Source organism: Pteronotus mesoamericanus, unplaced genomic scaffold (assembly GCF_021234165.1).
Source record: "Pteronotus mesoamericanus isolate MK-2021 breed Mesoamerican mustached bat unplaced genomic scaffold, CSHL_Meso_final contig_74, whole genome shotgun sequence".
Lineage (NCBI taxonomy): Eukaryota > Metazoa > Chordata > Mammalia > Chiroptera > Mormoopidae > Pteronotus > Pteronotus mesoamericanus.
Window position 1 is genome coordinate 15,950,383 of NW_026555247.1, and position 16,469 is coordinate 15,966,851.

At 36.8% G+C, this 16,469-nt stretch overlaps 1 protein-coding gene across 7 annotated transcripts in view; it reads left to right on the plus strand.

The window, feature by feature from the left end:
- DTNA (dystrobrevin alpha) overlaps positions 1–16,469 on the plus strand; it is a 248,881-nt gene that overhangs the window by 162,360 nt on the left and 70,052 nt on the right. For all 7 annotated transcript variants that reach the window (XM_054583514.1, XM_054583513.1, XM_054583519.1 and 4 more), the window contains 3 exons: positions 6,609–6,694; positions 12,577–12,731; positions 15,607–15,712. In XM_054583514.1, the coding sequence (XP_054439489.1) occupies positions 6,609–6,694; positions 12,577–12,731; positions 15,607–15,712 (347 nt within the window). The remainder of the gene's footprint in view (positions 1–6,608; positions 6,695–12,576; positions 12,732–15,606; positions 15,713–16,469) is intronic.

Here is a 16,469-nt window from a genome sequence, read left to right on the forward strand (position 1 = left end):
TTCAATATACTCGTCTTACTCTCTTCCTACTTCCCCAGGGAAGACTAACGTCAGCCTTAATCTGTTAACTTAATCTCATTGCAATTTAGGAGAATCTTTGAAAAGTTCCTCATAAAGTAGAATATGGGACAATGGCCTTGTTTTTAGCAAGTATTATTTTCACATATATTCTAGCCATTCAAAACTCATAGTAGGACAATGATAAATATTAAAATGAACAGTGATTTTTTTTTTATTTTTGGCTGCCTGGCTATATACTTAATGCCAATTCTCTAAATGATGATGATAATATAATAATTGTAATAATAGCTAATATATACCCCTCACTTACTGTGTAAATAATCTTACTGATTTGACACCATATTATTATAATTCTCCATGTTGAGTAAGTGATGAAGCTGAGGTTAAATAATTTGCAGGTCATATAATTTGATACTAGATGAGGTGAGTGGAGAAAATAATCAACATCATTTTGTCTCAGGAAGCAGTTAGTGGTCAGTTCTGTTCATGCTTTCTGGCTCATTTTTCAAATGAGAATTAATGTACTTTTTTCCTAGGTTTACCATGCTTATTACAGGATATTATTATTACACTCACATTTCTAACCTTTTTAGTTTGTGACATTTACACATATTTGACAGAGTATATGTGAAAGAAATATTTGGACTTAACAAGTTTCACACTATAGATTTAGAGTCAGTCTTATGACAGCCATCCAGAACTCCAAATCCACTGTGTAATAGTCTTCCATAGAGAACACAAAATCCTGGTATTTTCCCCTCTGGTTGACATATGGCACCTCACTGCGCCATTTGAACATCCGCTCCCACTGCTGATCCTCCTCCTCCACCCCTGACACTGTGAAAGGTGCCACAGCACTGTTAAGATGGGTGGATGTGAAATAATCCTGGAACTCTGCCAAAATCCTTCTGCCTTTTAAAATGAGTTTTAAAAATTATTCTGATGTTTAATGCAAGATGCGCTACAAAGTACACAGCCATCTCTCTGTACGACAACGAAGCATAGGTTTGCTTTCGAGGCAAAAAAAAAAAAAAAAGGGAAGAGTCCTGTGAAACCAAATGTTTTTCTACTTTTTTTTTCATTATCTATATGGCTAAAACCATATTTAAATAGTACTTAATTGGCTTAGTGATTTTATTCTAAGCACATCTTAAATTTAAGGTATCCATTGAACATGCTCATCTAGTCACTAAAACTTTGTGCTGGTAGAAAATATTTTATTCCAAGATTCCTGTTTGTTACTAAAACGAAATCACTTTCTGAAGAATTTTCACAACTGTAGATAAATTGAACATCCTAATGTCACTCATATTTCTGTCAGACTTGTACTTCAGGTGAATGGCAGATGCGGTTTCATGGAGGCAGGGAAGACAATGTTGACAGTGTTGGCCCCTTCCGTTCTGAAGAAGCTCCTGGCAAACTCACCTGGCCCAGTGCCGCAAGGAATTTTGTTTCAGATGTTTTGCTAACCTCGGGGATGCGAGGGCCTGTGAGGGGTTTCTTCTGTTCACACGTCAACTTCACTATCCCAAAAGCAAGAGTTTTATGTATGTGATCCCTTCTAAATTCAAGGTATCTCATGACTGTACAATCTAATATTAAGGGACTTTAAAGTCAATGTTTGCAATTTTACTCAAATACTTAGATTTACTCAATACAAAACATAAGTGGTAAGTCAGAAAATTTCTTTCTACTTGTACATTCATTAGTTTTGTATAAAGAGCTTGCTACATGCCAGGTGCTATAACAAGCTGGGAATGAAAGATGAATAAGATGAAGTCCTTGCCCTTTGTGAAAATATGTTAAAATTGTTTCTCACTTTTCTCCCCAATAGACTATGAGTAAGTATCTCCAACCTCTTAAGCATTGTCAATAAATATCCACTGAGTTACCAAATGAATGATCCATATGAACAAAATAATTCCCAGGTAAAGAAGCCAGAGGAGGAAGTGATAGAGCAGATTGCGTGCTGTGCCTTTGCTTATCGAAACGCTCACCAAATGTTTTTGTAAAACATGCTGGTAGAAGAAGAGCTTCAGATTTTAGTACTCTTAAATAGGGAAATAATTCCTTCAGCCTATTCAAAAAAGAATCAGTCAGAATTCAAATCTCCCTTTTGAAGACTTCAAATTTATCATGGGATTCTTTAATCTCAACTTGCAGGAACTCTTTTAGCAATTCAGAGAGAATGCACACTCTGTTTTGAGTTCTGCCTAGCATCCCAGACCTGTCCATATCTATTTGTTGTTTTTCCTTCTTGTCAAAGCAGATTTCCCCACCCCAGCAACTTTTTCCTAAAGGTAATATTTTCTCAGTTAAAATAAACTGGTTTGTCTCTTCGTAAACTCACGAAAAACTCAGTGTAATGCAGTTACTCGTTTTTCACTATGATGAGTCAAACTTTGAAGTAATCCATGTTTTTAAAACAGATGCTCTACAAATCTCTGTATATTAACCCAAGGGTAAGTGCTTTCTTTGTTTCCATTCTCAATCAGCTGCCCCTCAGAAAAATTTGAAAATTTTCAGAGTGAAGAAACAAAGTATAAAGGGAAATAAAAGGTTTAAAGAAACATTGATTTATGAAGCAATTTCAGTTTGTACCTTTAATAATTTGCTGGTTCTCTTAAATACTCTTTTAGATATTACTTAAATACCAATATAATAATATAATAGGTGTTTGGTTTTTTTTTACATCAAGCTAGAACAGGAAAGTTTACATAAGCAAAATCTTCAGGATAATTGACCTATGATGAAATATATTCCATTATGCAAAAAAAGCAAATAGTGGTGAGGGGAGTAAAGTATTCTTCTTTATACATTGTGTTCTCACTCTGCATTGAAAGGGAAATATTAAAATAAGTAAAATGTTTACATTAGAAATAAAAGTACTATTTTAATAAAAAATGATAGGTACACATCTTTTTAAAGCTTCTGCTGTATCTTTTACACTATTAAAAAATCACCTGCACTAGCAGCTTGTATTTACAAAGAGAAGCTAATGTGTGCCTGTCGTTGATTACTGATTCTCAGGCCACCCCGAAGTACCCAGAACTTCAAACACTGCTGGCTGCACTACGTCTTGCTTGAAGTGGCCATAAGAATTGCTCATGAACGCGAAGGTGTGCTGCCACCGCGTTTCATAAAAGTGAGAAAGAGCAGAGACTTGTTCTAGTGCTCTTCCTGCTTTTGCCCTTCAGAGGCCGTTTGGCCTGCAGCATTAGGGACAATCTATGTTTTACCTCCTTGGCACACTCTGGCAGGTCTGCTTCCTGAGTTGTGGCTGACAGCCAACATTTTATGTTTGGTTTTACTGCTTTACTCCTGGAGGCATTGCGTGTACAGACTCACGTTAGAAGAATAGGCCGTTTTCCTGCCTATTTGCACAAGACTCCTGAAAGCTTCCTGTTATCCATGCTCATGAGCTGGACTTTCCTCTTCCTAGACATCTACGGAATTTCACTGACTGTTCATGAATCAGACTGCTCCAGCCAAGGACCATGTCTAATGAGAGTAGTTCTTACATTTCTCCTTTTGGGGCGGAACCAGCTTCTCCCTACTCCTTGCTTCTTTGGTTAATGCCAGTTCACATCAAAATAAGCACCCTGATCCCAAGGTGATTTTTAGTAATAGCCTTTGTCATGGAATTTTGTCAAAGGCCTTTAGAAAGTCTTTCTCTCCCTTGCCCCCACCCTTTTCTTCACCCTGTTGTATCTACTGAAAATGTTCAATAATAATAATAATAATGACATCCATTTGTATTTAAGTCTTCGGTGTCCCCATTCTCCATTGCAGAGTCAGTCATCTGCACTCATTCCTCGAATTCCTTAAAGGTTTATCAATGCCAGGACCGAGCAAGGTCTGAACCCAGCCACCCCCAAATCCTTCTCCCTGACAGGGGTCACATTTGCAATCTGGCACAGTTGCTTGCATAACAATACATTCCAGGGGGCTAATTTCACCCTTGAGTTCCTGCAAAACTCTCATTGAGCTGCCCTCCACTTGGTGATTTATCTAGATTTATTATGTCAATTTAGCAGAATAGCTCTGATACAACCACTGTTGGATTTAATAGCATTAATCTTGCTTTCCAGGAACAATACTGGACTGGCAATCTCCCTATGATCTTCTTCATTAAAAGCTAAGGTTTAAGAATTCACCCGTGAGCTATCATTGTTTCAATCTTTGGAGAACACTTTGTTCCAACATCATCTGTGGTCTATTCTCTTTCCTGAGTTAAATTATTCTCTCTGATTCATTGAAAGAAACTCATATTGCTCTTGAAGTCTCATATATAATACTCTTCAATTTCTTTACATTTCGAAGACTACTTTATATTATCTTATTCTTCCACACTTTGTAGACTTTCATGTTCTCATTATTCAAACCATATTTCAGTTTAGGAAAAAAAACCTAATTATTTCCTAAAATATAATTTTTTATATTTCCAGTTGTCCATGCAATGCAATTGGGAATGTGGGAGACATGGAATAATTTTGAATGGGGTGGTTTTTACAAAATCACTGCATTTATATTATAGCTGCCTGCTCTAAAATTAGTAAACAACATAATGAGTGGCCATTCAACATTCTAGGAGCACCAATTATAATGATTTATAGTCATTAATTAATATAAGAAATTTATTGTTCAGTAACTCTGTGTGAGACAGTGCGAGGCATTAAAATTCACTGAACTCAGAAGGCAGTTTCTGTCCCCAGGGACCTCTCAGTGTGGAGCTGAGTCACATGCATACATGTGAATAAACGAATCAAGGTCACACTGTGTAGGTACCACATCACAGGTGAAAGGGAAAGGGATAACGATTGCCTCCACACCTGGGGGAGGGGAGAACTGTTTTCAGAGCAGAGTGAATGATGCTCTTGAGCTGGGTCTCGATAAATGGGTGGGAGAGTCCTGTGCAGACCACACTCGGAAGGGCAGGGGCATTAAACAGGGGGACCGTGGTGAGGAGCGCAACAGAAATGGTAGCAAATAAGACTGGAGAAGACAGGAAAAGATGGAACCAAATCCTTAGGCAAACAGAGGCAATAAAGTTTTTAAATAATGAGTCAGTATGTTCAACTCTGTGATGTGAGCATCCAAACAGATCATTGTAGAGGTTAGTACAATGTTAAAGCAAGAGCTGACGGGAGAAATGGCAGTGGGAACAGAAAGGAGAGAATGGGTTCAATATACAGTTAAGAGGTATATTTGAGTCTCCTAAACAGGCATTTGGGGTGGTAGTGAATTAAGGAAGAGCAAGAAGTTAAAGGTGACCGCCACCCCAGGATTCACTTTTGGATAACTAGGTACATGGTGATTCTAACCAGAAGGACTATAGAAGGGACAGCAGGTTAGTAATAGGATTGGCTTGAGTATTATGGGGAAGCTTTGTAGATGATGAGTTCTACTTTGAACACACTTGGTTTGATGTGGGGTATCCAAGTGAAAATTTCCAATCAATAATTACATAGTCTTATGGTCAGGCTTAGAAATATAAATGGGCAAGCCACTTGCATAGAGTTCAGTCAGTTTTGCATTCTGACTAAGTGTTTTTAGGTATTCTGCTAAGAATAACAGCAAAAAAGATGAGGAACAAATGATGTCTCTCTGAAGTCCAGTAAGGAGCAAAGACACAACTATTTATTACATCCTATTCTTCTAATATGTTAGCTACATGAATCATTTATATAACTGATTTATTCCATATACTAAACCGTGGTCAATACAGACTTTACTTACCTTTCAGCCACTTTATAATTTTAAATAACTCCTTTGATCATTCTTAAGAGTAACAACTATCAAAGCAATAAATTACTAACATGATACACTTTCTGATTCCAAGGATATAAGAAAGAATAGTATATTCCAATTGGAAAATGATTTAGCTGAAATATTATATTTTTTACAGTATGTCTTTTGTATCACATTTTGTGGAAGGTAAGTTAGACTTTGTAAATCAATGAAGATTTGGGCAGCTTCGGTGTCGTTTAGGTAGAAGGAGAACTATTCAAACAGCTCTTATTTTTGCCTTTTTAAAATGCCAACTCCCTTTAAAAAGTAAAATTATCAACACTAAGTACCGCTGTCTTGTGGGAAAAAAATGATAGTTGAAAAAATGTATGATTAAAAATTTCCCACAGTTACCTCAACAAAATTCAGGAATTCTCAGACAAAAAAAAAAAAAGCCTATTTTTTTTCTGAAGCAATGTTTAAATAAATTATAGAAATGCTGGAATCATTGTGTATAATGTTATTTTATGAAACCCAAACTGATAATCATGTTCTGTAATTTTAATCCATAGTTAAATGGCACATATCCCTCTGGCTACCAGTCCATGCCTTGAGCAAGTTGACATACACAAAGAATAACTTGAAGAGTCTGCTATCTCTTGAAAAAAGGAAATATTAATTAGACAGTTTCTGGGAAATGTGTGTTGGCTTGTATTCACAACCTTTTCCAAAGTGGATGTGTTCACATGATGCGTGCAGCTACAGTGTCCTATGAATTCTACAGAATGGAAAATGTCAAACCTTGTTACTGGAAGTTCCCCAAATGACATCTTTTTTTTTCTATTATCATTAAACAGGGAAGGCCATGGCAAAATTTCAGTATTTGCTGTCAAAATGGCTTTAGCCACACTGTGTGGAGGGAAGATCATGGACAAATTAAGATGTAAGTTACTCTTCGAGTGCCTCTTTGCGTATCCCTCCTGCACACATTTCCCTCCCCTCCTCCCTGCCAAGTCCCCCTGCTCATTTGTGACTTTCCTCATGCTATGAGAGTTATTTGAAATATGATCTTTATTGATTTTCATTGATATTAGATCGTGTTATACAAATATTTTCAAATTAGGTGTTAATGAATTCAATGTTTTTCCTCTACTTAGAGGTTATTATTATTTATAACCTCTTAAGTATCACCAACCAGACTTTATGATATTAAAGTAAGATATAAAATGAGAAAACAAAAATTTTAAAAATGTAAAAAATGAAGATATATATTCTTTCAACTTCATTGTACTGTACTGCCCTATATTCAAGTCCATCATTAAAGGGACTTGAAGGCCTGTTAGGTTACCCAAAGCCAAAGCTCCCAGCACATTTCTTCATTCTTCTGAGCTAGTGTTGTTCAAATTGCTAGAAACTCCAACTGTTCCAAAGTAAACATTGCCTGAGTAAGGAACATAGGGACTTCATAGAGACACTATAGATTGAGAATTAACTGAATGCCAATAAAAACAGGATACTCACAGTATATTCAGTGATTATGGGGCTTTTATATATCTTTTGTCATTAAATACGGTAGAGTTTTAAACCAAAAACACAGTGGGAGGTTTTTGGTTGGTTGTTTAGTTGGTTGGTTGATTTGTTGTAGATAAAGAAGCTGAGACTCAGAGAGTTGAAATAAATCACATAGCTAAAATAGTACCAAGATTCGAAGCCTGACTTTCAAGTGGTTCTCAAATTCTAGTATGTGCAGAATCACCTGGAGTGCTCTTATAGATTTCTGGGTCCCACTTCCAGAATTTCTGATTCACTTGGCTTAAGGTAGAGATAGGGAGCAAGAATTTTCATATCTACTTTAAAACGATGTACATGCTACCGTTTAAAAGAAAAATTTCTATTCAACCCTCTCCCTTACCCTAAATATTATGAGTTATGTTATAGTACTGAGTGGGCAAGAGCACCCTAATGGGAACTAGTGGTCCCAGGTGGGAATTCAGCCACGTGACTAATTTGCTGAGTTATCCTGGGGGAGTTACTTCACTTCTTTAGTCCTCACCTTCCTTGTCCATCCTAAATTTGGGGATTTTGTTAGATACCTGTGTGGTCCCTGCTGGCTGCGTCATCTGTGACTCACAGCCTCTTCTGAATGTAATCTCTTGCTTCCGGATGCATGAAGAGGAGAAGACTGAAAGAAGATACAGGAACAAACCCTTTGTCCCTTTGGAATTTCCCTACACTTGCTCCAAGGCCGAATTATGTCAGTGCTCCAGTAGATAACTGGAAGGTACCTGGAAGCCCCAGAAACTTTGCATCTTCCCTCACTTTTGGGAACCTCCTTCCAGGGAACTGCCACGTGCAGTCAGCATGCAGAGAAGCCTTAGCAGACTTTACAAAGGTCAGTTTAGTTTCCCTTTAGTTAGCATGAAAGATGCAGGAAATTAAAAACTACATGTATCAATACTTGGTTGAGGAATAATAGCTAAATTAGGTGCCATTCTTTTAAAAATGAGTCTTGTCAGTGTAATCCAGGAGGCATTCCTTCAGGGTTAGGCAGGGAAGAGAAAGCTTAGCAAAACGAGGCAGGATCAAGGAAAAACTCCTGAGGGTCTTGCCTGCTGAACTTATGTCACAACTGGCCACTTATGCTAAGGAAATTAGATAAATGTTTTTTTAAGTGTAAAGAAACATTTCCAAATACTTATTCCATGTGATATTAATAGGTACATGGATGAAAGGGTTCCCTATTAAAGTAAGTTTGAGGAAAACTGAGAGAATAGTTCTTTGCACTTCAGAACTCCTCAGAGCCTTTCATGAACCAGGGTAATTCTGGTGCTTTCCATCTTTCTACTCAGTTTTCCTCAGTGTCAGGCTTTTATCCTTGCCCTGGGGAGAAAGTGGGTAGGACAGTTTCAGGAGTCACATCTCAATCCAGAGGTCCCTAGCCCTTAAGTCACATTGCCCAAGCATCGCAGGCCAATTACTACACCAGTAGCAGGAATGACCATGGCGGTTATGGAGTAATCCACCCTCACCTCCGGGCCTGGGAAAGACCACTGCTTTCCCTTAGCCTAGGGAGAAATTTGGGGCCAATAAAGATGAAGGGAATGATTGTTAGGTAAGCAATAACAATGTCTGCACAGCTACAAAGCTCAAGGTATTCTACCATAACTAAGTTTTTGAGATCTTTACCAACTGTCAAAACTTTTACAGTTCTCTTGCAAGTCCAGGAATTCAAAGCAAATAATATATGTCAAGAACTGCCACAGTGTTTTTCCTTTACTGCTTCCCATCTCCCACTAAAGACCCCCACAATCAGTGAGCACGGCATGCATGCTCTCTAGGGGCCAAAGTAAATCCTCTTCGTACAATGAAAGAAGTAACAAATGCTTGAGTCCCACTGGAAGTAAATTGCATTCTCCAGACTGTCACAAATTCTGTCGAAAAACAGATAATGCGATCATGATATGTTATCACAGTGCCCTCTCCCAGAACAATGGACCTGAGCCTCAGCCTAATGTGTCCCCAGTTCTCTGACTGAGGATCACTCTTGGTAGAGTTTAATCCCAGGAAGGTGGTCTAAGTGGTTTCCAGGTAAGTCGGTTGAAAGCAGTTTGACCAAAAGAAATTTTTAACTGAAAGCAGTTTGGTTGGAAGAACCTCTCCAAAGGGTTAATTGGTCAAAAATGAATATCCTCAGTCATGAGTAATAATTATTGACTGAATGAGCAAATCTGCCCACAGACAGCAGAAGATGACTGTTGGTTAGCAGGATTGTGGGTGTTTTCACTAGTCTTCCTTTGCTGGCTTGCGTTTAATAATACAACAAGCAAACTAATGATTTTCTGCATTGCTTTCATCATAAGAAAAAATAAGGTGAAAAGATACAGAATTTTTTGGGATTTGAGGGTTTTGTTTTTCCTCCCTTAAATTCTAATTCACTTTTAGCCAGTGTGCTGGCGGTGCTTGTTTTGCAATTTTTCTATTTTTATGCATAGAGATGAAAGATAGTTTGCTTATTTCATCTAGTGCCTTAATGTTGGAGAGCACAGAAGCACATCGCTAGAGTAATGGGATGAAAATAAATTACAAATTTTAAAAATCAAATAAAAGTGGAAAACCTCAGAAAATTTAAAGCTGAGATTTTAAAACTGTAAATGCATGAAAAGGGACAACAAACCAAGATTGCACTACCAGTTCCAATACTCAGGGCCACCAGGAGCCAATCAATATACAGGGTGTTCATTGTGCACCCCAGGCAGCCTTAGAGCATGAGGGCGCCCCCTACAGTCGTAGGACTCAGCAACCTAAACATAAACTGATATAATACACTCCTTCTGTCAAATTGTTCTTGGTCTGATTATAGCCTGTTGTTTTAAGGAGATGAAACACTTGTTTATATTTCTGCTCAGGGCTCCTGGGTAGTTCTAAGGATCTTAGAGAATTTTGAATCCAATGCAAAAGCCTGGAATGCCAGGTGCTATTCTAAAGTGTCTGGGGAAGGCTTATTTTGTTTTCTTTAAAAGACTAGCATTATGGCAACATGGTGTATTTGCTTTCTTTAAAAGACTACCATTATGGCAAACACCATGTATTTGTTTTCTTTAAAACACTAGCATTGTGGGAGACACCGTGTATTTGTTGAGCTTCTGTTACTGAACTAGTTATTCTGCCTCCACATCTTCTCCCAGGGTAGTATTTCTAACTCACTGGCCTGCCTTAAATTCTTCAGTATCTCCCCCAACACCTTCTGGACACCATCTAAATTCCTTCGTAGAGATTTTAAAGCTCTCCATACCTCCATCTCCTCTCCCACCATGCACTGTGAACACCCAGGCTCCTGACACAGTGAACTACTTGAATGTCTTTCAGTGCATCATGTTTGAGCATGCATCTGCACATCCTGATCAGTTTCCTGAGCCTGACAAACCCCCAGTTGTCCTTTATACTTGGCCTAGAATTCATCTCTGTAAGGAAACCATCCCTGACCCACTCCTTCCTCTGAGATGCTCCTGCTGCACCCTGTACACTCTACTGTTCTCATAGTCACACCGCCATATTACAATGTGTGATGTCATGATATTAGCATGTTGCTGTCCTCCTAAACAGACTAGGACCTCCCAGAAGGCAAGACTAGGATCTCCTTCGTTGTATATAATCATGGCTTAGCACAATTACATACATTTAGTATGTGCTAAGTTAATTTTAGTTGAACGAATCAATGAATGTAAATTCTTCTACAGAATCTATCATTTGTATGGTGCTCTAGGAACTACAATGGTGGTTTAGAGTATAATCTGGAACATTGCAGATCCCCCAATTCCGATGGAGAAAGAAAGCCTAACTATAAGAAGTAAATAACAGAAAAAATGTGATACAAATTCAGTAATATAAATAGCTACCATTTACTGTATGTGAGGTACCAAGCACTACTTGAGTGCTTTACATCTCTGTGCTTTTCACCTGTTAACTAATTTAATCCTTGCAGTAGCCCTCTGTTTGATATACATGCATACATATTACATATTATATTATATATGTATGTATATATTCCCCCTTTTCATTGGAATTCTTGAGTTTCTATATTTGGAATTACATAAGAGTTTTTTTCTGTAGTGTGAGTTTTTTGCCTTTGGCAACTTTTTTATTTTTGACTAATTATAATGAAACATAAGAGATAAAATTTACTAAGTAAACACCACTGTGAAAGTGGATAAGAACAATATTAATTTTGTTGCTCAGGTAGAATTTCTATAGCCTTATAGTTGATAAACTTTGAAACACAATAGAAATTCTTTATAACTAGAATATAAAGAAATTGAGAGCCAAGTCACATCCTTAACTCATAATTCAGTAAAAGTCTGTCATGTGCTTAGCATCTGACTGCAGTATAATAAGAATGTCTACAGATTACATTTTGACCTTGAAAAATTAAGCCCAGAATGAACAGAGGTAGCACATTGAATTTACAATAGTTTATCCCAGCAGCTGGGCTGGCCTCATTACAACCTAGCATGGTGACAAACTATAGGATAGCAAACCCTTTCGTTCCAATAGTGATTTTCCACAGAGGAATTATAAAGTACCTTGGGAAATTATGCCATTAATATTCATTAAGTGCACATAGTGGCAGAAACTGAAGAACAGAGATTCAATGAAGCCATAGGCTCTGCTGAGAATAATCTCAGACCCTCACTTTAGCTCATTGATCATCCACAAGGCCAGGCTTCCTCTTGACTGCATGAGTCAAAAGACCATACCCTGTAAATCAATGCCTTCCACCCAGAACACTATGATTTATAGAAAGTTTTCTGCTCCTGTGGAGAGTTAATCAAGTGTTTTCATTACCTCCTTACCTCATTGTGTCTTTCATTTGTCAATATCATAAACCAAAACCCAAACTTTCTAGTGATAATATAGATGCATAAATAGCTATCTAGCTAGATACACACAAACCAGTGCTGTAGTGCTGTTTTGTGTGTTTCAAACAAGGTCAGTGTATTTCTCACATTTACAAATTTTCTTCCCATTGACTTATATATGAATTAATAGTTGACCTCAAAATAATAATGTTCTGTTCTCTGTCTTATCAAAATATGCTAATTTTATCTAAAATACTAGTTAATGCTATGTGCCACAATCATCTACAAAGAAACACCAAAGAAAACACCATGCCAGGAATATTTCAGCATAAAAATTAGCTTTTGTATCATTCTTACATAAATATTATCTATTCTGCCACATTTTTCTTCTTTGAAGCAGAAATGTTGAACTGAAACAGTCGGGAATGTTTATGTGATGAATAAATATCTTTCCTTTTTCTTCCATCAGATATTTTCTCGATGATTTCTGACTCCAGTGGGGTGATGGTTTATGGACGATATGATCAATTCCTGAGGGAAGTTCTCAAACTACCCACAGCAGTTTTTGAAGGCCCTTCATTTGGTTACACAGAGCAGTCAGCTAGATCCTGTTTCTCTCAACAGGTAGGAAAGAATGTGCCTAAGGAAGTATCTTTCAAACAGAGGTTGTTCTCCTTTGTGTGACACTCCAAGTCACTAATTAGTCAAGTCCTTTTTCGTGGTAACCTGTAGTATATCTTCCAGCCTCTGACAAATGACCTGTGAGTCAGTAACTAAACTTGACATACCTAGATGATGATGATGATGATGATGATGATGATGATGATGATGATGATGATGATAGGCGATGTCTACTGACTATGAGCCAGGCACCATGCTAAGCTTTTTACTTGCATTGTCTAATTTAACCCTTATAACAACCCTATAGTCTCAGTATCATTAGTATCACTGTATACTATGAAAAGGGCTGAATGGCCACTCAGGTTCACATGAAACAGAAGTCTGACCCACCACCAAGTTCCACCAATGCTTGGCAAAGAAGACAAAAAAGATATGGTACATGCCACATCACACTGTGGGAGTCCCAAAATATGGTAGAAATGGCTCCGTAAATCTTCCATGACATGATACATGTAAGACCCAGAGTGACATGCCTTACCGGGGGTTGGTACGCATTAGCCCAGGGAAGCCACTTAGTTTGGGGAGCACTCCATGTTTGTATCTCTCCAGTCATGGAGAAAGTCTCCATGTTTAGCATCATTGTCCAGCATAGCACAGTGGTATGCTGGTATTTACAAATCCATAAATTGAAGGTTTGTTTACACTTTTTATAAGAAATCCAAACCAATAAAAAAAATCTTCTAAAAGGATCCCCTGAATAAAAAAATGAGTACATAGCAGCCACTGAAAAGGTGCATTTACTACCCAGCTAGTAAACGCCATCCATCTGTTTCCATGGTCATCCAGGAAGTCAAAGTGCCTTGGGCGTCCCTGCAGTCATGGACTTAGGTAAATTTATGTAGAATCATAAACGTATCCATACAATCACTAAGGGAAGGGATGGTTTCATACAGTAAGTGCTCACTCTTTTGTCATGGCATCGCACCCAGGAAGCCCTTCTGACCCATGCCTCCACCCCAAGCTGGCTTACGTGCCCGAATTCTGTCCCCAGCAGGACTCGGTGACTGATGACAAGTTCTGGGCCATGCAGCTGTACAGAAGGAGGCTTAGGTGAATAGAACCATGGTGTCTTTCAAGTTCCCTTCAAATCAGTGACATTGAAATGGATCCATTCACCAAGCCCCGCTGATTTTACTTTGTAAAAGTTTCTCTAATCTCCTTCTTTATCATTTATTGCCTGGCCTATTGCATTAAGCCCTAAACCAATCTCTCTGCCTCTGAGCTTGTTTGTTTTTTAGTTTATTTGCTCATTCCTTGATTTTAGGTAGAGGATTATAGAATGTTAAGTAACTCTATTAATGCTTCAGTATATTTCACATTCAAAATTAGCTACTATAACAGGATTTTTAAAATCTTATTAGGACCTATATATTCAAAAAGAATTATATAGGATGTTGCCATTGCTCAAAATTCCTTCTGAAATATCTTATAAATGTTCCCATTATATAATCTTTTATATATCTTCAACAAGAAATTTATACATGTTGAAATCATATTTTTTGAAACTTCCAGATGATTTTTAGCCAGTATGCTAGTCCAAATGGATAAAATCATTTGAAGTACAGAAAGAGGCAACACAAGTAAAAAATAATAAGGTCTGTTTATTTTTGTGTTTCATAAACTGACTATAATAACGATTTGAATGATGAAATTCCAAAATTGTTTTAATTGCTTCATTAGAAAAATTACAAGCCACTCCAGGTAATTGTCTTAAAAGACAGAATTATTTTCGGTATATAAATAGTAGGAGCTTTTAAAAAAATACTATTTCATGACTTACATTTTACATAACTTATCTTTTAATAGTAATGTTTATATCAATCCTGCAAAAACCTTAAAGTATTTAGTATTATGAGGAAAGACTAAAATTGTGGATATCTGCTGATTAAAAAAAAACAACATTAAATAGTACCAAAACAGTTGTTTTGTGAATTACTAATATAAGGTATAGCCTTTGAGAAGGTGCTATAGCTCTTCAGGACTGACTTTTTTGTCTAAAAAAATAAAATTATCCCATCCAACTTTATATTCTAATTCAAAATTCCAAATAAGATAATGATTTTTGCACATAAACATGTAACTTTTATCATTCATTGAATTATAATGCCATGTGTTAATAGAATTGCTTATTTTTGTTATTTTGAAAGAAATATATATATATATATATATATATATATATATATATATATATAAAATACGTTCATTTTATACATCAGAAGGGACCAGGATGAGACAGAAGCAGATGGAATTAAAAGAAAAGATATATACAGAGAGAAGAGATTTCTTTTTTTTGATGGAGGTTGTTCTCGCCGGACCGGAGGGATTGCTCCCTCATGACAGGACTCCCTCCTAAGCTTGTACAGCTGAACCATTCACACTGACCATGGAATAGTTAATAATTACAGAGTTTGAGGAAGTTTGCAACGGAAGTTACTCTACAAATGTGGAAGACTGATCTGGGAACTGTATCGTGTGCTGTGACACACAATTGGGTAAAACTTTATGGAGATGTCTATTCTCCATCTTTCCCCATCCTTTTCATACTGTCCCTCCTATATGAAAGCAATGCTCTCCAAATTGTTTTTCTCCTTGTGATAATATTGACTCAGCTTCAGTGGAGATAATTCAGTTCTGTGTATAAGTATAAAACACAATCGATATTTTAAATCCTGCTGAACTTCGTTTCAAGTTCTGTTTCTTCACTTAATAGAGGTTAATTGAATATATCATTCCTTCAGTCTCAAATGATATTTGCATAGCAGGTAAATTAAGCTTTTATTGTCTGTTCTAAATTTTTCTGGGCTTTTTTTTAATGCAGAAAAAAGTCACATTAAATGGTTTCTTGGACACGCTCATGTCAGATCCTCCCCCTCAGTGTCTGGTCTGGCTGCCCCTTCTGCATCGACTGGCAAATGTAGAAAATGGTGAGTAGTTACTACTAAGCTAAGGCAATTTTTTTAATCACTGAAATTAGGAGACCAAGTCTATAGTTATTAAGCCAAGGTCATTGTTTTAGTGAAGTTTATTTAGATGTTCTGAGCTTTGTTTAGGACAGAAGTAACTAGTTTTCCTAATCAATAATGCCTTATAGGTGCACTGCAAAATTAAGACTGTCCATTCTAAAAGCTTATTTGTGTACTTTTCAGTTACAAGTCAGATGTGGCTTAAATACTTGATACCACAGAAGAATCTCAATAAGGAATGTGATATTTTCTACTCTTTGTTTTGGGTCTGGATTTCCAATATTGATTTACATTGGCATTGATAATTTCTCACTAGGCCCTCAGCCAGGAATAGACAGAGGAGAAGGAAAAAGACTGGATGAGAGAAATTTACTAATCTTTTGTCATATGCTCCAAAATAGAAGCTTTCAATGATTGTCATTATGTAAAAGATAAAAGTTATGCAAACTTTTGTAATGTGTTTTTTTATAAGGGCAAGTATTTCTAGGATAAAAGTAGTTAATGTTGATATATCCAAATTTAAATGTAAAATACATTTCAGAACAAGATGTAAAGAAATTTAAACATGAACAATTCAGTTCATCTTTCTAATTTTAGGTGTCCTTATTTATTATTCAATTTAAACCTGAGATTCCTCCAGACTTAAATAGAAAATAATTCATCCCATATCTCTTCCTAGAATCTTAACTTCTATGCATTTCTTTAATATATGCATTGG